General features: G+C 42.4%; 1 protein-coding gene and 1 long non-coding RNA gene across 2 annotated transcripts in view; one reads left to right on the top strand and one right to left on the bottom strand.

Moving 5' to 3' along the window:
* The first annotated feature begins 20,227 nt into the window (after positions 1 to 20,227).
* Positions 20,228 to 21,230, top strand: LOC130829712 (uncharacterized). The gene is made up of 3 exons (XR_009047643.1): positions 20,228 to 20,259; positions 20,601 to 20,776; positions 21,128 to 21,230. It is a non-coding gene; the product is annotated as an uncharacterized LOC130829712 (long non-coding RNA).
* A 3,097-nt stretch (positions 21,231 to 24,327) lies between these two features.
* Positions 24,328 to 25,420, bottom strand: part of ADCY5 (adenylate cyclase 5) — a 148,394-nt gene continuing 147,301 nt past the window's right edge. Inside the window, exon 21 of the mRNA XM_057697711.1 lies at positions 24,328 to 24,577. Coding sequence (XP_057553694.1) covers positions 24,449 to 24,577 — 129 coding nt within the window. The 3' untranslated portion in view covers positions 24,328 to 24,448. The remainder of the gene's footprint in view (positions 24,578 to 25,420) is intronic.

Below are 25,420 nucleotides of genomic sequence, written 5' to 3'. Positions count from 1 at the left end.
TTGTACTTGATCAGGAAGGTAGTTACATGGGTATGTTTACTTTGTAAAATTTCTTTGTACATTCATGATTTGAATACTTTTTGGAATACATGTTATATTTGAATTTTAAAAGTTTATTAAAAGAGAAACAAAAGCAAAAAATAATCATCCAAAACCTTTGGGATGCAGCAAAAGCAGTTGCAAGAGGGAGGTTTAGAGCAATACAGTCTTACCTCAGGAAACAACAAGAACCTCCAGTCAACAACCTAACTTTACAACTAAAGCAACTAGAGAAAGAACAACAAACAAAACCCAAAGTTAGTTGAAGGAAAGAAATCATAAAGACCAGAGCAGAAATATTAATAATGACAGAGATGAAGAAAATTGAAAATATCAATGAAACTAAAAGCTGGTTCTTTGAAAAGGTAAACAAAATTGATAAACCTTCATCCAGACTCATCAAGAAAAAAAGGAGAGGACTCAAATCAATAAAATTAGAAAAGAAAAAGTTACAACCCACACCACAGAAACACAAAGGATCATAAGAGACTACTGCAAGCAATTATATGCTAATAAAATGGACAACCTAGAGGAAATGGACAAATTCTCAGAAAGGTACAGTCCCCCAAGACTCAACCAGGAAGATATAGAAAATATGAACAGACCAATCACAAGTACTGAAATAGAAATTGTGATTTAAAAACTTCCAACAAACAAAAGTCCATGACCAGATAGCTTCACACTAGAATTCTATCAAATTTAGAGAAGAGTTAACACCTATCCTTCTGAAACTATTACAAAAATTTGCAGAGAAAAAAACACTCTCAAACTCATTCTATGAGGCCACCATCACCCTGATAGCAAAACCAGACAAAGATACCACAAAGAGAAAATGACAGGCCAACATCACTGATGAACATAGATGCAAAAATCCTCAAGAAAATACTAGCAAACCAAATCCAAAAATACATTAAAAGGATCATACACCATGAATGAGTGGAATTTATCCCAGGGATGCAAGGGTTTTTCAGTATCTGCAAGTCAATCAGTGTGATACACCACAATGACAAATTGCAGAATAAAAACCATATGATTATCTCAACAGATGCAGAAAAAGCTTTTGACAAAATTCAACACTGATTTATGATTAAAAAAACAAACTCTCCAGATGGTGGGCATAGAGGGAACCTACCTCAACATAATAAAGGCCATATATGATACACCCACAGCTAGCATCATACTCAATGGCAAAAAGCTGAAAGCATCCCTCTGAGATCAGGAACATGACAAGGATGTCCACTCTTGCCACTTTTATCCAACATAGTTTTGGAAGTCCTAGCCATGGCAATCAGAGAAGAAAATAAAAGGAATCCAAATTGGAAAAGAAGTAAAATTGTCACTGTTTGCAGATGACATGATACTAAACATAGAAAATCCTGAAGATGCTACCTGAAAACTACAAGAGCTCATCATGAATTCAGTAAAGTTGCAGGATACAAAATTAATACACAGAAATCTCTTGCATTCCTATACACTAACAATGAAAGATCAAAAAGAGAAATTAAGGAAACAATCCTATTTACCATCACATCAAAAAGAATAAAGTGCCTAGGAATAAACCTACCTAAGGAAGCTCTGAAAACTATAAGACATGGATGAAAGACATTGAAGATGACACAAGTAGATCAAAAGACACATGGTGTTCTTGGATTGGAAGAATAAGCATTGTTAAAATTACCATACTAGACTACCCAAGGCAAACTACAGATACAATGCAATCCCTATCAAATTACAAATGGCATTTTTCACAGAACAAAAAAAATTTTAATTTGTATGGAAACACAAAAGACCCTGAATAGCCAAAGCAATCCTGAGAAAGAAAATGGAGCTAGAGGAATCAGGCTCCCTAACTTCAGACTATACTACAAAGCTACAGTCATCAAAACAGTATGGCACAGACACAAAACAGAAATATTGATCAATGGAACAGGATAGAAAGCCCAGAGATAAATTATGGTCAACAAATCTATGACAAAGGAGGCATGAATATACCATGGAGAAAAGAGCCTCTTCAATAAGTGGTGCTGGGAAAACTGGACAGCTACATGTAAAAGAATGAAATTAGAACACTCCCTAACACTATACACAAACATAAACTCAAAATGGATTAAAGACCTAAATGTAAGGCCAGACACGATAAAACTCCTAGAGGAAAACAGGAAGAACACTCTCTGACATAAATCACAGCAAGATCTTTTTTTGACCCACCTTCTAGAGTAATGGAAATAAAGACAAAAATATGTGGGACCTAATGAAACTTCAAAGCTTCTGCACAGCAAAGGAAACTGTAAGCAAGATGAAAAGACATCCCTCAGATTGGGAGAAAATATTTGCAAACGAATCAACAGACATAGGATTAATCTCCAAAATATATAAACAGTTCATGCAGCTCAATATCAAAAAAAAAAAAAAAAAAACCCCAATCAAAAAATGGGCAGAAGATCTAAATAGGCATTTCTCCAAAGAAGACATACAGATGACCAAGAGGCACATGAAAAGCTGCTCAACATCACTAATCATTAGAGAAATGCAAATCAAAACTACAACAAGATATCACCTCACACCGGTTAGAATGGGCATCATCAGAAAATCTACAAACAGTAAATGCTGGAGAGGGTGTGGAGAAAAGGGAACCCTCTTGCACTGCTGGTGGGAATGTAAATTGATACAGCCACTATGGAGAACAGTATGGAGGTTCCTTGAAAAACTAAAAATAGAGTTACCATATGACCTGGCAATTCCACTACTGGGCATATACCCAGAAAAAACCTATTCAAAAAGACACGTGCACTCCAATGTTCATTGCAGCACTATTTACAATGGTCAAGACATGGAAGCAACCTAAATGTCCACTGACAGATGAATGGATAAAGAAGATGTGGTACATATATATACGATGGAATATTACCCAGCTGTAAAAAGGAACGAAACTGGGACATTTGTAGAGGCATGGATGGACCTAGAGTCTGTCATACAGAGTGAAGTGAGTCAGAAAGAGAAAAACAAATATCGTATATTAATACATATATGCAGAATATAGAAAAATGGTACAAATCAACCTGTTTGCAAGGCAGAAATAGAGACACGGATGTAGAAAACAAACATATGGACACCAAGTGGGGAAAGCAGGGGGGATGAATTGGGAGATTGGGATTGCCATATATACATTACTAATAAGAAAAAAATCAAATGATACACTTTAAATATATGCAGTTTATTGTACATCAATCATATCTCAATAAAACTTCTTAAAAAAAATAACAAGTGGTGCTGGGAAACCTGGACAACTACATGTAAAAATATAGCTGATTCACTTTGACGTACAGCAGAAACTGGAACAACAGTGTAAAGCAATTACACTCCAATAAAGAGCTTAAAACAAACAAAACAAAATAAAACAAATAACAAAGAAAGAATGAAATTAGAACATTCCCTAACACCATACACAAAAATAAACTCAAAAGAGACCAAAGACCTAAATGTAAGGCCAAACACTACAAAACTCTTAGAGGAAAACATAAGCAGAACACTGTCTGACATAAATCACAGCAATATCTTCTTTGACCCACCTCCTAGAATAATGAAAACAAAAACAAACAAATGAGACCTAATTAAACTTAAAAGCTTTTGTACAGCAAAGGAAACCATAAACAAAATGAAAAAAGAACTCACAGAATGGAAGAAGATATTTGCAAATGAAGCAACTGACAAGTGATTAATCTCCAAAATATACAAACAGCTCATGTAGCTCTATATCAAAAAAACAACCCAATAAAAAAATGGGAAGATCTAAATAGACACTTCTCCAAAGAATACATACAGCACATGAAAAGATGCTCAACATCACTAATCATCAGAGAAATGCAAATTGAAGCTACAGTGAGGTATCACTTCACACTGGTCAGAATGGCCATCATCAAAAAGTCTACAAACAATAAATGCTGGAGAGGGTATGAAGAAAAGGGAACCCTCCTACACCGTTGGTGGGAATGTAAATCGGTATAACCACTATGGGGGACAGTATGGAGATTCCTTAAAAAATTAAAAATAGGGACTTCCCTGGTGATGCAGTGGTTAAGAATCCGCCTGCTAATGCAGGGGACACTGGTTGGAACCCTGGTCCAGGAAGATCCCACATGCCACAGAGCAGCTAAGCCCATGCACCACAACTACTGAGCCTGCACTCTTCAGCCTGTGAGCTGCAACTACTGGAGCCCACGCACCTAGAGCCCATGCTCCACAACAAGGGAAGCCACTGCAATGAGAAGCCCATGCACAGCAATGAAGAGCAGCCCCCACTTGCCACAACTAGAGAAAGCCCGTGTGCAGCAATAAAGACCCAACGCAGCCAAAAATAAATAAATAAATCTTTAAAAAAAAATTAAAAATAGAACTACCATATGATCCAGCAATCCTACTCCTGGGCATGTATGCAGAGAAAACTGTAATTCAAAAAGATACATGCACCCCAGTGTTCATTGCAGCACTATTTACGGTAGCCAAGACATGGAACTAACCTAAATGTCCATCAACAGAGGAAGGGATAAAGAAGATGTGGTACATATGTAAAATGGAATATTACTCAGTCCTAAAAAGGAATGAAATAATGCCATCTGCAGCAACATGAACAGACCTAGAGATCATCATACTAAGTGAAATAAGTCAGAGAAAGACAACATATGATATCACTCATATTTGGAATCTAATTTTTTTTAATGATTCAAATGAACTTATTTACAAAACAGACTTACAGATATCGAAAACAAACTTATGGTTACCAAAGGGGAACTGTGAGAGGAGGGGAGATAAATCAGGAGTTTGGGATTAGTACAGATACTACTATATATAAGATAACCAGCAAGGACCTACTGTATAGCACAGGGAGCTCTACTCAATATTCTATGATAACCTATAGGAGAGAAGAATCTGAAAAATAATGGATATATGTATATGTAAAACTGAATCACTTTGCTGTATATCTGAAACACAGAATTGTAAATCAACTATATTCTACTATAAAATAAAAATTAAAAAAAGACTTACAGACACAGTTCAAGATCTGATTACAATGCAACTGTCCAGGGGATTTGGGTATTTTTTTTTTAATCTTTAGAGTATAATTGCTTTACAGTATTATGTTATTTTCTGATGTACAACAAAGTGAATCAGCTCTATGTATACATATATCCCCACAGCCCCTCCCTCTTGATCCTCCCTCCCAACCTCCCTATCCTACCCCTTTAGGTTGTCACAAAGCATCAAGCTGATCTCCCTGTGCTCTGTAGCACCTTTCCACTAGCTATCTATTTTACATTTGGTAGTGTGTATATGTCAATGCTACTCTCTATGTCCCAGCTTCCCCTCCCCCTTCTCCCTCTGGTGTCCTCAAGTCTGCTCTCTACGTCTGCATCTCTATTCCTGCCCTGCCACTAGGTTCATCGGTACCATTTTTCTAGATTGGATTTGGGTATTTCTGTGCCATACAATATTTCAGATAATAAGTAAAACATTTATATTAATGCCATTTACCCATAAGATATAATCAAAAGTTTACCACTCATTTGACGGTGCTTCCCATGTAATTTAACATACCATATAATCCTAATTAGTTCAACATCTTACTTTCATATGGAGAGAAAAGAAATCTCTTGAGGTGTTCCAGGGACCCTCTGGAAAACCCTAAATGAAGTTTTGCTAGAGGTCAAACTTCAACTAGAATTTGATCTTAAGTTTATTTAAAACATATCTAAAAAAGCTTTAAAACACTTAGTCAAATAGGATCGTAGGTCATTGAAATAATACTTACTCACTTAAGTGGCAATAAGAGATTTCAAAGACTTCAAAGACAAATACAGGAAGTTATAACAGATCACATTAAAAAGGTAAAGAAACGTCTAATCTGTTATCAATAGCATCTCAGTATTCAAACAAAAAAACAATAACAAAACTTTGTTCTCCTAACAGAAACCAAACTCCAGTCTCACCAATTTTTAATAAAAATTCATTCACCATTATATTTAATCCAATCTAACCAGCTATGACCATGCACAAAACTCATCAAGGTCCCTTTTCCACAAGCTTTCCATAAATTTCTGTATCCATTAGTTAATCCCTTATTTTCTTTCCCATTCTGAAATAACCAGATTTAGGACAAAATTACTTTCTTTTCCCTTAACACAATGGATTTTCATTTCTCATACCTTTTTACTAAACACATACATCCTACTTTCCTTGCATGCTGAACCGTTTCCCTTATTTCTAGTGGTTTTCATTACAATTTAATCTTTTAAAACCTTCATCTCCAGCAAAATCAAAGAAGTAATTGAAAATTGTTTGTCATACCAGCATTTCCTGATTAGCCAATTTATGAACATGCTCTGTAGCCTCAAGAAACATTTTCTCACAGCATAATTTCTTTCCTCAATATGGTACAAGAAGTGTGTCTAGTAAACCCAAGCATCTTTTGTCCCTCTCTACTAAGAGGACAAAACATAAACTTGACATGTTTAGCAATTAATGTTCTAATGTTATCTTATTTGAAATAATCTGGCTATTCAATGAGTTTATTTAACTTAATTTAGCAAAACTCTGAAGTTTCAAGTTACCAAAATCTGTAGAGACTATTTTTTAAGCAGATATCCCTAAAACATAGTTGTTCCTGAGGGGTTCACCTAAAAGCCTCTTCTCATTTACATTTTACTTAAGTTTTATCATACCAAGTTAATTTTCTTATTGACACATTTTATAACAGAAATATAAACTTGACATAGTAAGTCTAAGTACAATGAAAGTATTATACTTAACGACTCTAAAGATATGTCTGTATTAAATCAATAACTTAGTTATTATTCATTAAAGAAATCCTAGATCATGTGATACTTTTAAAAATTTGGGTTAGTTTCTGCTGTGTTTGAGGATTCATACAAGCCTTAATTTCCTTTAAGCCAATTAAATAGAGCTCATTTACAAATTAATTCTGGTAAAATCCAGAGGTAGAGACATGTTTATAATGGTACACAAAGACATACACACATCCACATAGACACAGACGGATCTCAGTTTTCCTCCTTGAGTTTAAAAAGGCCTCTTTTTCTCCTCTCATCTCAGGAACTGGAGGTAGTCTAAATAGCAGTAAGATAGGCGTTCTTGATAGGAGCCCTGGTTAACACTGACATCTCAAAGGCCCAGGGATAGAAATGCAAGTTCTTCCAAGGAAGACCTGTTTCTTAGGGTCAGAATTCTGAAAATATGTTTCAATCAAGCCAGCTTTCTCTAACACATACACAAAACCAGTTTGGAAATGTCAGAAGAACCCCATCTTGGGCATTTTTCTTTGGAATCTAAGGAGTGCTGTGGCCATGCAGTGTTACAAAAAACTTTTCCTTTGAAAGTCACCCAGTTGTGGAGAATACTCCAAGGGGGAAAACGAATTAACATTTCTCATTTTGAAAAGGAAGTTCTTCCTCCAGGTGGCCACAGCAAAAAAGTTTTGCTACTGTTACAAAGGAACTCAGCCCCCCAATAGACTTTTTTTTTTTTTTTTTTAACTTAAACAACAGAAATTTATTTCCTCGCAGTTCTGGAGGCTGAAAGTCCAAGATCAAAGTGTCACCAGGTTGGGTTTCTTTTGAGATCTCTCTCCTTGGCTTGAAAATGGCCACCTTCTCACTTAGTCCTCACGTGATCTCTCCTCTGACTAGATGACTATTAATAACAAAGACAATCTGACATGGATGGACACGAACAAGACCAAAACAAACAAACCAAACCAGAGGCCCAAGCCTTTAACCCAGGTACTGAGTACCTCAGCAGCTGTAACCTTTCATATTGTCTGCCAAATTCTCACCAGGTAGGCCTCCAACCCAGGACCTGGACAGGATTGCCAAACACTCTAGGCACAGGTACGTTTCTTTGCGAGGTTACTCACCCAAAAGACATCTTCCAACCCAAACCCCGAACTGTTTTTACACTGCAGAAGAAAATTAAGTGCCAGAAGTTTGCAGTGCCTCCCTGGGGAAACGTAGGGATGGTCCCTGGAACAAACGGGCCAGGCAGCTGCTGAGACTTGTCCACAGGCTCTCAATACCAGCAAGGGGCCAACAAACCTTGGGCAAAAACTCCACTTATATGTAACCTTCTGGCTGGCTTGCCAAATTTGTTACCAAACCAGGTTTGTTTTGCCTGTCGCACAGCAAGACAAAATGCTGAGATAACAAGGTTTGCAGCCAACAGAGTTTATTCACAAGGCAGTCAAGAGAGGAGACGGGAGAACAAGTCTCAAATCTTCCTCCGTGAAGGCAAGGGGTTCAGGGTATTTATGGGATGAATAAGAAAGCAGACAGTCTGAAGCATGGGGAGCCTGGGGGAAGGTGACTGGAAAAAGGTGTGGTCATCCACATTCTGTGCAGGTGTTACTGGGTCACAGGGCTCTGTGTGTTCTGAGGGGGGAGTTTTAGCCCTCAGATGTCAAAAGGTCACTGAGAAGATGCTCGCACATGCCCAGCTGAAGGGTTGGTGGTCCCATCCAGTCTTAACCAGCTCAGCTCTATCTAGACACAGCTAACACTGGCTCAGCTGAACTAGACATAGCTAACTCAAGTTTCTGGAAAACTTGGGCAAACATCTTATTGTTTAGACTGCATGAGGCTTGGAGGACATGCAAGTCTTATAGCAACAATTAGAATGACCTTGATTAACAAAGGCAGATTACAGGTGAAATGGAATTAACTGTTTACCCACTGTTTCAGTCCTCCATATCTTTTGATTATTTTTCAATCTTGAGGGAAGAGAGGTTATGACCACTCTGGGTTACTTCCTGCTAAGCAGGATAACCGTAACCAGGGCTTTAGGAATGAAACTGTTAAGCATTCATTGAAAATACTCTTGTTCCCGGTTTCAAGAGTTACAAGTCTTGGTACAGCATTTAGCCAAAATACCCAAATAAAAGGATAAGAAGTATAAATAAACCAAGTTTTAATAATCCTGAATTATAGATCTAATCTCTTGGGGAATCCAAGAAAATTTTCCTGAAAACCAGTCTGGACCCAGTATTTCTGGGGATAGTTATAGCCAGTTGCTGAATTTTATCTATATTGTTTCTATTTCAGCAGAAGCATTAATGTATACCCAAGAGGTATTACCAATACCATAAATCCCACTCTGTTCAGCCAGTATATAATCTAGAGCTATACAGTTCTCTAGGACTACTTTGGCTAGTGAGCCAATTTCCTTTGTAGGCCAGTCACAGTTAAGCATTTTCACTTGCTGTTTCAGCTACCCTTGGGTAAGGTTTCTGACCATGTGATCAGACTCTTCATTGTGGCAAAAGCACGCTATCAATCATGTGCCAAAATCCACCTTCTTGATATCCAAGCAAGTAGGTGGTCCTTTTTATTCTAGAGAACAATTTTAAAGAACTCTTCCAATGTTGGGTCTCATTTGGATTGTGAACAGAAAGGAGGTGACTGAGTATCCCAGTGAACAAATACTGCCTATGTATTTCCCAAGATTGGCAATCGAAACCACAGACCAAGATGTACCCTAAGGGACGCTAAATGCCAGATATATTGTTAAAATTTATGCTATTTTATCTAGGACATGGTCAAGCCAGGGATCCAGGCAACATCCACAAGGAATCGTTTAGTTTGCAAATAGGCAGAGGTGTGTGTAGCCCTTGAGAGTCTGTTTTTTCTTGTTTTACCTTTTTACACATCAAAGTGTCTTTATTAGCAGTTTGGCTGGCACACTTGGATATTAAATATGAAAGGGACATAGCCTGGGAAGAATAGTCCTGTTTCTACAATATCCTGACCAAGTAGAATTTTGACAAACGTAGACACCAGGGTTTTTGTTATGGGGTGGGGAGTGTTTGGTGTTTTTTGTTTGTTTAGGACAGAAGGAGAAGATCAAGTTTTGGCTTAGTCAAGAAAAAAAACAAGGCAGGAAATTCTGTTGATTAGCCTAACCTGGTTACATCCGAGGGCTTTTTATCCTAAGTCGCAGTGATGTTAGGGATGGTCAGAAAATCGGCAGGCACAGCCCAGGAGTCAGCGTGGTTCAATACGGAAAGCGGTTTTGGATGACATACCCAACAGCTAGAGACATTACCTGCTTTTGCCAAAGTTTGGGAAGTTCTCAGCATTGAGCTGTTCCTCCAAGCCTGGGAGATTAGAGACAGCAAGCCTAACAAAAGGGGAAAAAATCACTCTGGTGATCTAACAAGTTATTTAAGTTGCTTTCTGAAGAGTTTTGCTCTGCAAAGTCGCCATCACAGCAATCTTGTGCACCTCCGTTTCTCTCGGGTTCCTTCTGAAAAGGAACTTAAGATCTGTTAAGGGTGCATTTGCCCACTTGGAGAAGCCAGTATCAGGGGCAGAGAACCAGCCAAGGTTTGCCTGATCTCGGTGGTGGCTGTCTTCTGCAGCACGGTTTCCGTTTGCCGTGGCTCTCCTGTAGACGGCGGGGGGGGGGGTGGGGGGGGGGGGGTGGGGGGGGGTGGCGGCTCCGCTGCCCTCTGCAGGGCCAGCTTGAATTGAGTGTGAGGGACCCATGCTTTAATTCCCTTCCGCTTCACCGAGTAGCCCCTCATGAGGTTTGCTCCAGTGAGGATGGAACTTGTTTATTTTCCGAGATTTCAGCGGACTCAGCCTCCAGGACAGAAGCGATACAGGGGAACTTTAACCTGCTAGGAGAAACACGTATAGCAGTTAGAGGAGCTGCCAACGATTGTACATATCCAACAGTGTCTGGTTTCTTGATTCAGATTCCCTCCTGGTCTCCTAAATCATTTCTGGAAAATAGGAAGGGTCTCCCACGCAACATTCCATAGGGACTTACCTGGAGCTTGCTTCTAGGGGCTACCCTCACTCGAAGCAGGGCAACGGGGAAGACCTTATCCCAGGGAATTACAGCTAAAATTTGTCAAGAGACTAGTCTTTTTAAGACTATGATTCATCTTCTGTTTTGCCAGTAGATTAGAAATTACATAGAAGGCTTCACGCTCCAGATGCTTGAGTTACTATAAAGTCCCCTCCATTGTCACCCTGAATGGACACAGTTAACCCAAACCTAGGAATTATTTCTTTTAGTAGGATTTTTACAACCTCAGAAGCTTTTTCAGACCAACAGGGAAATGCTTCTCACTAGCCAGTAAACGTGTCCATAAATACTAATAAGTATCTAAGGTTTCCAGTGGCTCTTAGCATCACAGTGAAGTCAGTCTACCAGTCTTCTCGGGGTCCAGCACCTCCAGTCTCAGCTCCCTTGATTGGCGGTAGCCCAGTTTTAGCGTTATTTTTAGAACATACTATGTATTTCTGTATCACCTTGTGAATTGTCCTTTGCATATTTGCCCCTATAGTGTATTTCTGAATTCACTGCAGGTGGCATCTCTCCCATTGTGGGTCTGCTTATGTATATAATTTAGATCTTCCATAAGGTATTCAGGTACAAGCAGCTTGCCTTGTCTATTCTAGATTTATCCTTCCTTGGTGTACCTCTGTAGTCAGCCTCCTGAGAATGGCCAGGACTCCAGTCAAATCTCCATTCACTATACCTGTCTAAGTCTTCAGGAGACTAGTTTGGTTAGCATCTTGTCAAATCCACATCAGGGGTAAGGGCCAAATTGGGAATCCAGGTGGTTTAGTCCTGCCTACTAGCTTTGCCGTTTGGTCTTCTAGATTATTTCCTCAAACAGTCAGAAAACCTGATTTCTGATGTCCTGCACAGTGGACAATAGCCAATTCTTTTGACTCCATGACAGCTTCTAATAAGTTAAAAATTTCTTTTGCATTTTTAGTTTCCTTCTTTTCTACAGTTAACAGTCCTTTTTCCAAATGGCCCCATGGGCATGGACCATTTGGAATCAGTGAAAATAGTTATTCTCGCATCCTTACCTAGGTACAGGACTCTCATCAGGGCTGTTAAGTTCCACCTTTTGTGCAGAGGTGCCTGGGGAAGGGCTTCAGCTTCCAGTGTCTTTCGATGAGTCAGTACCACATACCCAGCCTTGCACTGCCCCTGGTCCCTAAAGCTGCTTCCATCTGTGAACATCTTGTAAACTTCAGAATTCGCAACCTAAAAGTTGAGAACTATGTTTTACTTGGGGCATTGCTAAGGACATAAGCCCCAGGATCTAGCCTCTTGGATAGCTGAGGGCCTGTACTGCAGAGGTAAGGGAGGAGCCAGGATGTACAGGAGTTTTTGCAGGGGAAAAAAAACAAAAACAAGCCGAGTAGCCGAACATCAAAAGATTAAAGCAACAGACATCACGTTAATGAATTTAGCAGTTTTCTTTGGGAAGATGCAAGAGCCTGGGCTTATTTAAATCTTTCCTTTGATATGCACCGTAACAATGTAGGGCCAGTATCCTGTTTTCCTCCATCGTAAATCCCCTCAGGGTACACTGTCAAGGGTGGCTGACGTAACTTGATGGCTGCAACATTCTTTGTTTACTGATATGGCAGGTGACATTCTTTGTCCAAAAAGAGACTGCTTTCAGAATAACATTAGGATTATCCAATAGTATGGCCCGATATTTTCCCCATCTTCCTGAAGTTAACCAGTATTCTCCCTTCTGTTCTAGGAGGAAAAGTACACAGTGGGGGGTATGCACAGTGAGGGGAATGCACAATAGTAAGTTCTCCTAGTGTTAAAATTCTGCTTCTTATAAAAGATCATATGTAGCTGCTGTGGCCAGCAGGCAAACTGGCCATCTCAGTGACTGTATCTAAATGCTTTGAGAAATATGCAACAGGCCTCCTTACACTCCCCAGGTTCTGAGTTAGGACTCCAAGGCTGATTCCTTGTTTCTGAAGAATAAATAAGTCAAGGGGCTTTATGATATCTGGAAGACCTAAAGCCAGGGCAGTTAGCAGTTTCTTTGATGACCTGGAATGCCCTATGGCATCCCCACTCCAGTTTAGAGGTTCATTGTCTCCTCTTTTAAGACCTTCATAAAGGGGTTTTGCTGAGTCCAAAGTTAGGAATCAGAATGCAGCAGAACCTGGCCATTCCCAGAAATCCCCACAATTGTCTCTTGTTAGTGTCAACTACAATTGGCACTTGCCATTGGCACTCGCCATCTACCTATACAAGGATTAAACCATGTGCTGCTATAGCTGCTGATTTTCACCACTCCCTGAAAGGAGTTCAGGGTGGAGAGCCGAAATGAGGCACTCTGTGCTCTGGGAAAAACTGGCAGAACAGGTCTGCAGCTAGTTAGATACTTTTGGGAGCTGATTTTATGAGCCCAATTCTTGTATCTCCTCATATCTAGAAAAAAAAACAACAACACTAAAATCCTTCATGGTGATTACTGCTCCTTGTGACTAGCAGAAACCGTCTGCAAAAAAAATATGTGCTTGGGCTTCCTAGGTGGCTCAGTGGTTGAGAATCCGCCTGCCAATGCAGGGGACACGGGTTCGATCCCTGCTCCAGGAAGATCCCACATGCCGTGGAGCAACGAAGCCTGTGAGCCACAACTATTGAGCCCACGTGCTGCAACTATTGAAGCCCACGCGCCTAGAGCCCGTGCTCCGCAACAAGAGAAGCCACGGCAATGAGGAGCCCGCGCACCCCAACGAAGAGTAGCCCCCACTCACCGCAACTAAAAAGAAAGCCAGTGCACAGCAAAAAAAGACTCAACACAGCCAATAAAATAATAAATAAATTTATAAAAAAAATAAAATATGTGCTCGATTGCATATACTCCCCCTTCACCAAGATCACATATACACTGACCTTTCCCCTACCTCTTTGGAGCAGATTCTCAGAGCTGTCTGAATGCTGTCTCCTGGGCTGAAGTCCTCATTCTGCCCCAAATAAAACTTAACTCGCGACTCTCACATTGTGCTCTTTTTTTTTTTTAGTTGACAGTTATTATGGCAACCATGAAGAAGGGACCCAGAGTGAACGTCTCTCCTTCACCTGAACTCTACTAGGAACCGGAGCCTTGGTGCCAGCAGAGGCCCCTTGCACCCATCCGCTCCTCAGAGTCCAGATGAATTTGGGTAAGTCTCTCCTGGTTCTCGGATCTCCTGTATTGGTTGATGATCCTGAGTTTTATTTGGTGGTGTAGCAGGTACCTGCCTCCTCTCAGTTGAAAGATATTGGGGGAGGGGGAGCTGGTTGACAGATACCAGAGAAATACCCACCCAGGTGAAAGAAATACCCACCTTGTTGAAAGATACCAGGGGAATACCCACCTAGTTGAAAGATACTGGGGGGGAGAGGGTGGAAGCTTGGTTGAAAGATACCAGGGAATACCCACCCAGGTGAAGGATATGGCAGGCTGCAGGGGGGGTGCTGGTTGAAAGATACCAGGATTTGCTCAGTTATAGGAGACTGAGTGGTCTGTGCTAAGTGGTTAGGTAAGAGGCTGATCTGATGCTTTTCCTCAATTCAGCTGCCTTAATAGAATTTGTTGGGATAAAGGAGAAGATATTACATGAGGGCTTTGCTCCAAAGAAAAGGGATAAGACTCCTCCTGGCCAGTTACAGCTTTCTCAGGTGACTGAGAAATTTATGGGCATGGTGGAGGCAGACTCCTCATACCATGTAGCAGTCCCACAGGGAAACCCTACTCATTAATTAAAACACTTGCTCACCCAGGGGTCGTGGCTAAGAATTGGCCATTCAGTGATCCAAGGACACTTGGTGGTCTTATACTACTGAAGGGGGAAACTGAGACACGTAAGAGGGCTGAAACAACTCTGGGGTGATGCCTAGAGGAGTTAAGCTCACAAGCAGCACACTGACCCACCACATCACACAATCTCACTAGTAAATTTTATCCCTGACAAATTCAACTTTAAAGTGGGAAAGAGCCTCTCAAACACAGAAACAAGGGGCATCAGAAAGCCAGCCTCTGACTAACACTCCAGCCAGGTTTATGTACGTATAAAAACTCATACTTGCAAGTACTACTTAATTGGGGAAATTTGCTAAAGGAGATCTCAACCTAAAATTACCAAATTGGGGTTCTTTTGATATTCTAAAATTAATATTTTTGCACACAGTTAGAAAAAAAGCTAAGAAAAGATCAGACTGAATGGAATGCTTACTTTGGTATCTAGAAGCTTCTAAAAGAGGAAACCATAGAGTAAATTCCTTGCAGGAAACCAACAATTAGTTACTTAAAACTATATCAGACTAACTTTTCAAAACCATTAAAAAGAAAGGAAAGGACATATCTACAAAAATTATGAACCTTCAATTGTGCCATTAAGTATGCAATGCCAGTTGAAGGTAAACCAGCCCCCATTTAATTCCCAACCAGTTGAGAAAGCTAGCTTGAAGGAAAACAAAACAAAACAAAAAACGCATATCTCTTCAGAATTCTGATCGTGAGGAATTCTGACCCTCCTATTAGGAGAACTTGATTTTGTCTCCCTGTACCTTGAGACCAGGGCCCTCAGGAACATTTATCTTATCTAGATCATCTCTAATTCCTGAGATTGAGAAGAAAAACAAACAAATAAACTGAAAGAAGCCTTTTAAAATTTCTTATTCCAACTGTTATTTATAAACTAGTGACTTTTATACTATGATATCTAACGACTAAGTTTAGACAATGCACTTAGACCCCTTGTGTCTGTCTGAATTATATGTATGTCTCAATATGTGTCTGTCTTTGGATAATATTGCTGTGGTTAATTTGTAAGTGAGTTCTATTTAATTGGCTTAAAGAAAACCACTTACAAATCAAACAATGCTAAATACAAGAGAAATTAAGCTAAATAAATTTCAGGTTCACATGAACTGGGAAATATTCAGTATTAAATTAATATCTGGTATTAACATTTAAGTTTGTTGATCTAATTAATATATACATGTTTTTAGAGTTATCAACATTAAGTATAATACTTTTATTGTGCCTAGGTGTAAATAAATAAACTCTTGCTATATCTGTTACAAATTTGTCAACAAGGAAAGTATCTTGATGTGAAGAAATTTTAAAGAAAGAAAATGTAAATGAGATAAGAGCTTTTAGATAAATTCTATTAAGAATAATTATGCTGGGACTTCCCTGGTGGTGCAGTGGTTTAAGAATCCACCTGCCAATTCAGGGAACATGGGTTCGATCCCTGGTTCTGGGAAGATTCCACATGCCATGGAGCAACTAAACCTGTGCGCCACAACTACTGAGCCTGTGCTCTACAGCCCATGAGCCACAACTACTGAAGCCCGCATGCTTAGAGCCCATGTTCCACAAGAGAAGCCACAGCAATGAGAAGCCCATGCACCACAAGGAAGAGTAGACCCCGCTCGCTGCAACTAGAGAAAGCCCACGTGCAGCAATGAAGACCTAATGCAGCTAATAAATTAATTAAATTTTTTTAAAAAAGGAATAATTATGCTTTAGGAATACCTATCTAAAATAGTTCTCTCCAGATTCTGTTAATCTGAAATTCTAGAGTTGTGCTAAATTAAATAGTGGAAGCTTATTGAATAGCTAGGTCATTCCCAAATAAAATAAGATATTGAAACATTAATTTCTGACAACTGGCTTCCTCTTACAGAGAAACTAAAGATAATTTGGACTATTAATTAATATATTTGGTACCACGTTCTCTAAAGAAAGCAAATGTTTTCAGAAATTGTCACTGGTATTTTTGTTCACCAATCTACAGAATGCCAACGTAAAGGACAGTTCATAACTGCTTGCTTCTTAGTTTTCACAAAAAATTAAGATTTTAAGAGCTGAGGATTCTAATTTAAACATGTAACTAAACCTAATAGAAATAATAAAGGAAACATTTCCATATACAGTAGGAAAGTAGGATGTATGTTTTCAGTAAAGAAGGTATGAGGAATGGAATTACACTTTATTAAGGGAAAAGGAAGTAGTTCTGACTCACAGGTGGCTGTTTCTGAATGGGAAAATAAAGTAATGGTTACAGAAAGTGAGAAAAGGCTTGTGCAAAGTGGACCCTGAGCAAAGAGTTTTGTGCGTGGTCAGGATTAAGGTTAAAATAAATTTGAGTAAATGAATTTTACAAGCTGGTACAAAACTTGAGTTTGGCTTTTCTCTCTGTTAAGAGCACAAGTTTTCTTAAAATGTTGAACTGCCTTTGATAACAGATGTTAAGTTTCCTTAACTTTTAAGTGATCTGTTCCATATTTGCCTTTGAAATATTTTATTGTTACTTCAGCTAAGTGAATAACTATTGTTTCACAGTGACCTGTGATCCTATCTGAATGTTCTAAGCCTTTTTGATATTTTTTTTTTTTTGGACAAAAACTTCCTAAATCAAATTCTAATGAAGTCTTTTGATCTCTAGCTAACTTTGGGATGCTTCAAAGGGCCTCTGAAACATCCCAAAGAGAGATATAAACTAGGTTCACTTGGTATGTTAAATTACATGGGAAGCATTGTCAAATGAGTAATAAATCTTCTTAGGTTTTTAGTGTATGATAAATCTTATTAATACAGATATTCTAGAAATTATATGGAGTTCCTAAAATTCTGACATGTCCTGGTAAAATTTTATGAGTCATAATTCTAGTTATTATCTTAAAGTGTTATATGTCACAGCATTAACCAAGTTACTTTGCCAATTGCATTGCATTGTAATCAGATTTTAAACGTGTCTTAAGTCTTTTGTCATTATAGACACTTATGGTTGTATTCTGATGCCTTTGCAAAAATGCTTCCTCTTTAAGATTTATAGAAAGGACTTTTGGATAAATACAAGTTTCTGACTTTCAGACCATAATGCTGAACTGGGTAAGAAACTGAAGAATTGTAATGAAAAACCTGATGGCTTCATAAAGCTATTAACAAAAAGGATTAGTTACATAGGACTGAGTGAACTAGTGAATATGGTTATAAATTTTATGGTTTCTATCTGAAAAATTACTGGTTGAAATCTGTGTTTTCCAGGTATAAGGAAAACCTTCCCCTCAAATTAATTATGACTTACAGTAACTTGGTAAATTATACCTTTACAAGAAGGATTGAAGCATTTATCTTTTCTATCTTCTCCCTCCAGACATTGGGAATGCTTAGATTCCCAGCAGCTTTATCAGATAAATTAGGAAGGCTACCTCACTAACAGGTATAGAAAACTCAAGGTATTTTGGGGACCTTGAAAAGGGAGAGATTCACATAGATCTGTTAGGTAAAATCTGTTATAAACCCTTGGTGTGGCTTTCCTAGCCCTGAGAGTTCTTTTAAAAGTCCAATCTGAGACTCCTTATAAAAGTTTCAGCAAGCAAAAAGCCTGTATGATCAATTATGGTTATATAAATCATCAGGTCAAGTTTATTGAAACCAGAGTGATTTTGCAAACAAATTAGTCTTAATTTGGTTATATTTGGTAGAAATGAGGGCAATTTCAGAGAGGAAAAGATGTTTCAATGAATGTTAAATCCCAGTTTTGTTAATGGAGGTCTGTATTTAGTACGACTCACTTCCCGGATAGTTCCTTGCTGTCATGTTATATTGATGTAAAGTTAAACTGACTTATTAAAAGGACACTCTATGTTTGTTTTTTAACCTATCTTTGGATGAAGATCAGATGCCCCACAACCTGCAACAAGGGGACTGTGTTAAGACATCATTTAAAGGAGCAACTACAACCTAGGTGGAAAGGCCCTCACCAGGTACTCTTAACGAGCTCATGTGCAGCAAAACTAAAGGCATCCACTCTTGGATTCATATTTCCCACTTAAAAAGGGCCCCTTCACCAGACCGGTCTATAGAAAGGACTGCTGACCTCAAACTCACCTCAAAATAATGTTCAAACAGAGGAAACTACACTCACACGAGGACAAGAGGAAGACGACATCAGAAGTAGAGAGCTTACCCAAGATGCTGGACTGATTTGTATGATCATTTATAATGTTTTCTCGACTTCTTGGATCTTTGCATAGAAACCAAATGTTTTTCTATTATGGACTTGATCCTATGCTAATTTAAAAAATCAATCTAATTGTTGGGTTTGCGGTCAATTACCTGTGTCTAGTACTTCTAGGTTACCTTGATGGATTTCTCTACTCCAAGGCTCTAATTGGAGGGCTCTTAGGAAATTTATTTTAGAAGAAAGTTCAGGGGCTTCCCTGGTGGAGCAGTGGTTAACAATCTGCCTGCCAATGCAGGGGACACAGGTTCGATCCCTGGTCCAGGAAGGTCCCACATGCCTCGGAGCAACTGAGCCCGTTTTCACAACTACTGAGCCTGTGCTCTGGAGCCCACATGCCACAACTACTGAAGCCCGTGGGCCTAGAGCCCATGCTCTGCAACAAGAGAAGCCACCACACTGAGAAGCCTGCGGGCTGCAACAAAGGGTAGCCCCTGCTCGCCACAACTAGAGAAAACCTGTGCGTAGCAACCAAGACCCAACGCAGCTCCCCCCAACATCCTCAAAAAAAAAAAAGACCCTTTCTAGAAATTCTGAAGGATCCTCATTCAGTTTTGTTTTAGCTCCTGTACTCTATTAAGGCTTCTTTGTTCTGGCCCCCTCTTCACAATTCTGCAAGAATGCAATCTCGATAATGTTCAGCATTCAAGTCCCAATTCGGGTTCGCTGTTGGTACAGCTACGCTTGTAGCAGCCCATACTGGGTTACCAAGGGTTCCTGTGTGAAGCCCATCTGCCTGCTCCCCAGCTTTATCCAGCACCATTCTATGTTCCTCTGAAGTGCGGAGGGTGTTTAATAGACTTTCAACATATTCCCAAGCTGGGTTGTGGGTTTCAGAAATCGAAAAGACATTTTCCGTTTTCTGTGTGTCATCTCTATAAATTGGCATTTTGTTTTGCTTTGGCTGCACTATGCAGCGTGCAGGATCTTAGTTCCCTGACCAGGAATCGAACCTGTGGCCCCTGCAGTGGAAGCAGGGAGTCTTTACTACTGGACCGCGGGGGAAGTCCCAGCATGTTGTTCTTCTAATTGATTAAACCTGAAGTTGAAAAGGGAGCGTGGACCCAGATCAATGCCACCGGCTGCCCAGTCTCAGCACTTACACCCCAACAAGGATTTGCCTTCATGGTAGGACTGCCCTCCCTATGTCTGGGTAGCTCCCTGGTGGATATGAGGGGGGACCATTCCTATTTCTTGATCCTCAGAAATAGGGGGGTTGGGAGCCTGAGGCTGCGGCTCAGGTGCTGGCAGGGAAGGAGCAGCGGCCCCATCACCTGGAGGTGGAGGAGAAGCAGGAGGACTGTCCACTGAGTTAACGGCACGTTGTCCTCCTTTTCATCAGGATCAAGTAAAACAGGTTTCTTTGCCTTCCCTTCCTATTGGACCATAACCTTATTTTCTTTGCACAAGTTTACTCTGATACAGTGACATAAAAGACTGTACACAAGGTATTTCATCCCACTTTTCTTCCTATTTAGAAAATAAATCTAGTTGCAAAATTGTATTGTAATTTAAGGACTCATTTTCAGGCCATTTTGCTCTTAAACCTAAAGCCATGCAGTGTTACCAAAAAATACTATCTTTTTCTTTTCCATAGATTCATAACTGAAAACTCCCCAATTTTGGAGAATGCAGCCTAGAAGGCTGCAAGAGGGAACAGAATTAACATTTCCGATTTTGAATGGGCTTTACTTCCAGGTGGTCACGGCAACAAAGTCTTTGTACCAGTCCTTGCTATGGTCACCAAGAAGCTCAATCCCCAACAGCCAATTCTTAAAAAGTAAGACAACCCCACATAGACATGGACAAACAAGATCAAGACAAAAGCAAACCAAACCAAACCAAAACCGGGGAGTCCCAAGACTTTATCCCAGGTAAGGGCGGAGGACCTTAGCAGTAACCTTTTACATCGTCTGCCACAATCCTGCCAGGCGGGCCTCAAACCCGTGATCTGGTCAGCCTTGCACAGGCATGTTTCTTTAAGAAGGTTTCTCACCCAAAAGACATCTTCTAAACCTCCAAACCATTTCTTCACTGCAAAACGAAACCAAGTGCTGGAGGTCCGCGGCACCTCCCTGGGGAAATGGGGGTGGGGAGTGGTTCCCTGGCAGGTACTTAGACTTGTCTGCAGGCTCTCAATACTGGCAAATGGCTGACGAATCACGGGCAAAAGCTCTGTTTGGACTTACCTTCTAACTGGCTCACCAAATCTGTTACCGGACCAGGTTCATCTTCCCCGAAGTACAGCAAGCCAAAATGCTGAGACGCCAAGGTTTGCAGCAGAGGATTTACTTGCAAGGCAGCCAACGGAGGAGACAGGAGAACACATTTCAAATCCACCTCCCCAAGGCAAGAGGCAGGGTATTAATATAATAAAGCAGGGCCTTCTGAGGACCAGGGAGTTTGGGGAAAAGTGATTGGAAAAAGGTGCAAGCGTAACTAAGCTACAGGTCCAGGACTGCTACATGTGTCCCCATGTGGCCACTGTTGCAACGAACCCCAGTGAAGTGTCTTTCAATGGTTCATTTTCACTTGTGTTCAGTTTCATTTGACCAAGCCCCTCTGGCTTTATTTCCTGAACCCAAATATAACCCTGAATTTGGTAGGTGCAGCAGCTAGGAATTGCTGAAAAGGGTCCCCTGACTTCCTATCACCTTTCCCTTCCTCTCAGGGGAGGAGGAGTCCTGGACACACATGAAGTTACTTCCCCGAGTGGGCTTACCAGACAGGCCTGCTTCAGTCTCATCTGTTAATTACCAGCTGTGTGGACTTAGGCAAATAACTCAACCTCTCTGTTTCTTCATCGGTGAAATGTGGTGGCCAGGAGGGTTAAAGGAAGTCATGTTTGTAGGGTGCCTATCCCAGGCTCTGGCACACAGAGAGTACCCAATAAATGGCAGCCATCGTTCTTAGCTATCCAAGTCAAATCAGTTCACCTCCTGCCCACATCTCCCCCACTGCCACCTACTTGGATCCTTTAGATAACACAGAAACATATTTGGCTCACCTGTTTTAAAACATCCTCCCCTTGACCCTGCATCTTTTCTGGTTCCATCCTCCATCCCTTGTCCCCTTCACCCCTAGCCCCCTCTCATCTCTCCATCCCTCAGCCTCCTGCACCCTGTCACATCTAAGGTCACCAGTCCAAGGTCACCAGTGTTCTCCCACCTGCTGCTACAATGACACAGTCTTCAGCTGACATTCTCTCCGCAGCAGTGTGCTGTCCCCACTCAGGGGCACTCCCCGCCCCCTGAGGCTCCCTCTGCAGCCCCTCTGCTGTGCTGAGTGCACTGTGCTTCCAACTGGAACCCAGCCCACAGCCCAAGACGCAAATCAGACCAGGACACGTTACCAGTGAGAGTGTTTAATAGTTAAATTATTTAAATAGACTTTTCAATTTCCATGGGAAATCATAATTGTATTCAGTTTTGCAAGAGCAGGGATAAAAAGAGTGCACACCCTTTGGAGGGAATGAAAAGCTAGCACTGCACGTGGTCACCAGTCACTGCCGGGATGGGGAGGACAGGCCAAGGCCAGGGAGGCCATGACCAACAGGGGAAACACAGGAGAAACTCAGCACACACATTACTCAGCTTGGGAGCAAAATGAAACCCAGCACCACTGGCGGGCCATATGGAGGGGGGCGAGGGACTTGAATACAACACCATGGAGAGAGCCAGGCCCTCGCAACAGCGCAAGAGGGGTGATGCAGAATTCAGAGGATGGAGCGGCAAAAGCACAGATAGACTAAGGCTGCCAGTTTTAGGTCCATAAGCTTTGCTTCTCAGAGCTGTGTTTCAAATTGAGGTGGGAGACGGTGTGTGGAAAGGGGAGGGTGGTGCTAGTGTCCAGTGAGAGGTGGTATAGGTGGGCATCAAAGTAACATTTTCCAGATAGCATATAGCTGTTTCCTCACCTCCTTCAAGCTCATGTTGGAGGCGCAAATAGTGCTGCCCTGAGAAGCAATGAAAAGATCTGGGCACAGGACCCAAGGATTCTGTTTGAATATGTCTCTATAATAGTATATCATTTTCCAAATGCCTCCCTCATAGGGTATAAAAAACAGAGCTTTTTCTTGGTATACTTGACTGCCCCCTCCCCGCAAAACAAAAATCAGACAAAACGAAACTTCTGCTAGCTTTGCCACATGGACTGTGACGCTGGTCTCTACTCTTTTCTGTCTGGTTTGCAGGTGGAGAGCAAGGCCACTGCTCTTTCCTTGCCTGAGGGCTGAACATTACATCCCCAGGTCTGAGGGACCATCTCCAGAGACAGCCACCGGCACCCTGCCCAAGAGAGAAAGCCAGGCAGGTGAGGCTTCCTCACACCCCCACGCCAGCTGAGCTCTCAGAGCTGCAGGAGGTGCCTCTCCACAGGCAGCAGATGCTGACAACTCAGGGAGCGGAAGGGTGGAGGGTGGCCTAGCTGTCCACTGTAGTTGAGGCTGCTTCCCTTGATTCCAACCCAGCCTGAGATGGGAAAGAAACTTTTGTTTTCTTTTCATTCTTTTGCATTTTAATTAGGGGAAGTGATGAGTGTGTGTGGTTGTGTGTGTGTGTGTGTGTGTGCGACAGAGAGAGAGAGAAAGAGACAGAGAGAGGGTAAAATGTGCATGCATCTTCCTACATATGGTACCCAAAAAGGACACGCTCACTGCTCTGGTTGGACCTGGGAAAATCTGAAGTGAGGGAAACAGGCGTCCTGAATGAGGCCAGTTCCACAGCATACACACACACACACACACACACACACACACACACACACACTCTCTCTCTCTCTCTCTCTCTCCAGTACATACATCGACATCCGTACAGTACAAATGAGCACAAACGCCCTGCTGTGCACAGCTATTTTCTAATATAGAGAATTTACAAAATATAGAATTTGGTATATTTGTTAAATCTCCAAGGTTTTCAATAATACAAAATAAAAAATACAAAAAGACAAGTTGGGACCCCCGCCCTCCCTCCCTCTCCGGTGGCATCCTCGTTTGCTTGTGGGTCTCTTACACGCATACAACTAGCGTAGTCTAAAGAAGGGCACAGAAACGCGTTTTGTTTTATTTAATAAATATTTTCTTTTTCTCAGAACCACCACCGCTTGCACCGGGTCCTCTGGCCTCCCCCTCGCAGTGAGTCCTGCCCCCTCCAGGGGCAGCGGCCGTGTGGGTGGGGGGCTTGTGGGAGGGGCCCGCGATGAAGGCCACGGTCGCTCCGAAGCCAGCGCTCCCGCCGAGGGCCGCCCGCCCCGCGAGTGTGGAGGCTCCCGGAGAAGAGCGGGCCCGGCCGACCCCGGCGCCGCCGCCGCCGTCCCAGCCCCGAGCCCCCGGCCTCCTGCAGCGCCGCCCCGCCCGCGCGCGGCCCCCGTCGGGAAACCCGAGGTCCTGAGCGGGCGCGGCGGCGGCGGCGGCCACGGGGGAGGCATCTTTGGTCAGCGTGGGGCTCGCAGGACGCGGGCACCCCGGGGCCCGGGCCGGGGACCGCCCGCCGAGGCGGACGCTGCCTCTGGAGTCCGAGCTTGACATCTCGGGGCGGCCCCGGCGGCTGCTAACTGGGCGGAGGCCCCGCGTTGAGGAAGTAGGTCATCATCTCGCCTTTGCCCTTGACCTTGACCACACCCCGGCACTCCAGCTGGTACGTGTTGGCGGCCAGCACCTGGTACATGTCTGTGGTGACCTGGGAGGCAAACGAGGAGAGAGGACAGGCCGTCCGTGACCTGAGCCCCGCCTGCCCCCGACTCGGAAGGGTGGGCGGCGCGGCCCAGGGTGGGGCTTGGGAAACGGCGGGGGCACGGCAGCGCTCGCCCCTGCTGGCCCTCCTCCCCCAGGAGAGCCGCCGGGGCTCACAGCAGCCTGGCTCCCCACGGCCAGTGCCCAAGGGTTTGCCGGTGTCGCACTCCTGAGTGACCAGAAAGGTCTGGAAACTGGTGTTTCACCACTGTCTGAGAACCACGGCTGATCTCTTTTCATCTTTCTATGAGGTAAGAACTACGCTCTCAGGCTCAGAAAACGTAAGTCGTTTGCCTCATGTGCCGTGGCTAATAGATGCTAGAGCCGGGCTTCACTTCCCATCCTACTGCGTCTCTGCTTTTGGAACAAAGAGGAGAACTCGCGGGTGGTTTCCACGATGACACCACACCCCTGCATGGCCAGGGGCCAGAGCAGGGGCGACAGGAGCAGCAGGACCAGTGCCGCACCACAAGGTGGTCCAAGAGCCATTTCCGAGTACAGCCAGCGCCCCCTGCCAGCGCCCCCAGCACACACCTGCTGTGGGCCGGGAAGGAGGGGCAGCGTATTCCATGAAAGAGAAGCCCTGTGCAAAGGTTAGTCCTTCACTGACTGAGTCCCTCACACCTGGCTGTAGATGCTTGAGCAGCTCTGCAGACACTCATCCTCTCTTCCCATCTCCCCTGAGGACCCCCACTCCCATCTTGCTGTCCCTCCCCAACGCTTTGGCACAGGGATGAAGATGAGAGAAGGCCATCTGGCCAGGCCCCTCAGGCAGCACCTAGAGGCCGGC

Source organism: Hippopotamus amphibius, chromosome 10, assembly GCF_030028045.1.
Source record: "Hippopotamus amphibius kiboko isolate mHipAmp2 chromosome 10, mHipAmp2.hap2, whole genome shotgun sequence".
Lineage (NCBI taxonomy): Eukaryota > Metazoa > Chordata > Mammalia > Artiodactyla > Hippopotamidae > Hippopotamus > Hippopotamus amphibius.
This window is presented reverse-complemented; position numbering and strand designations above follow the sequence as displayed.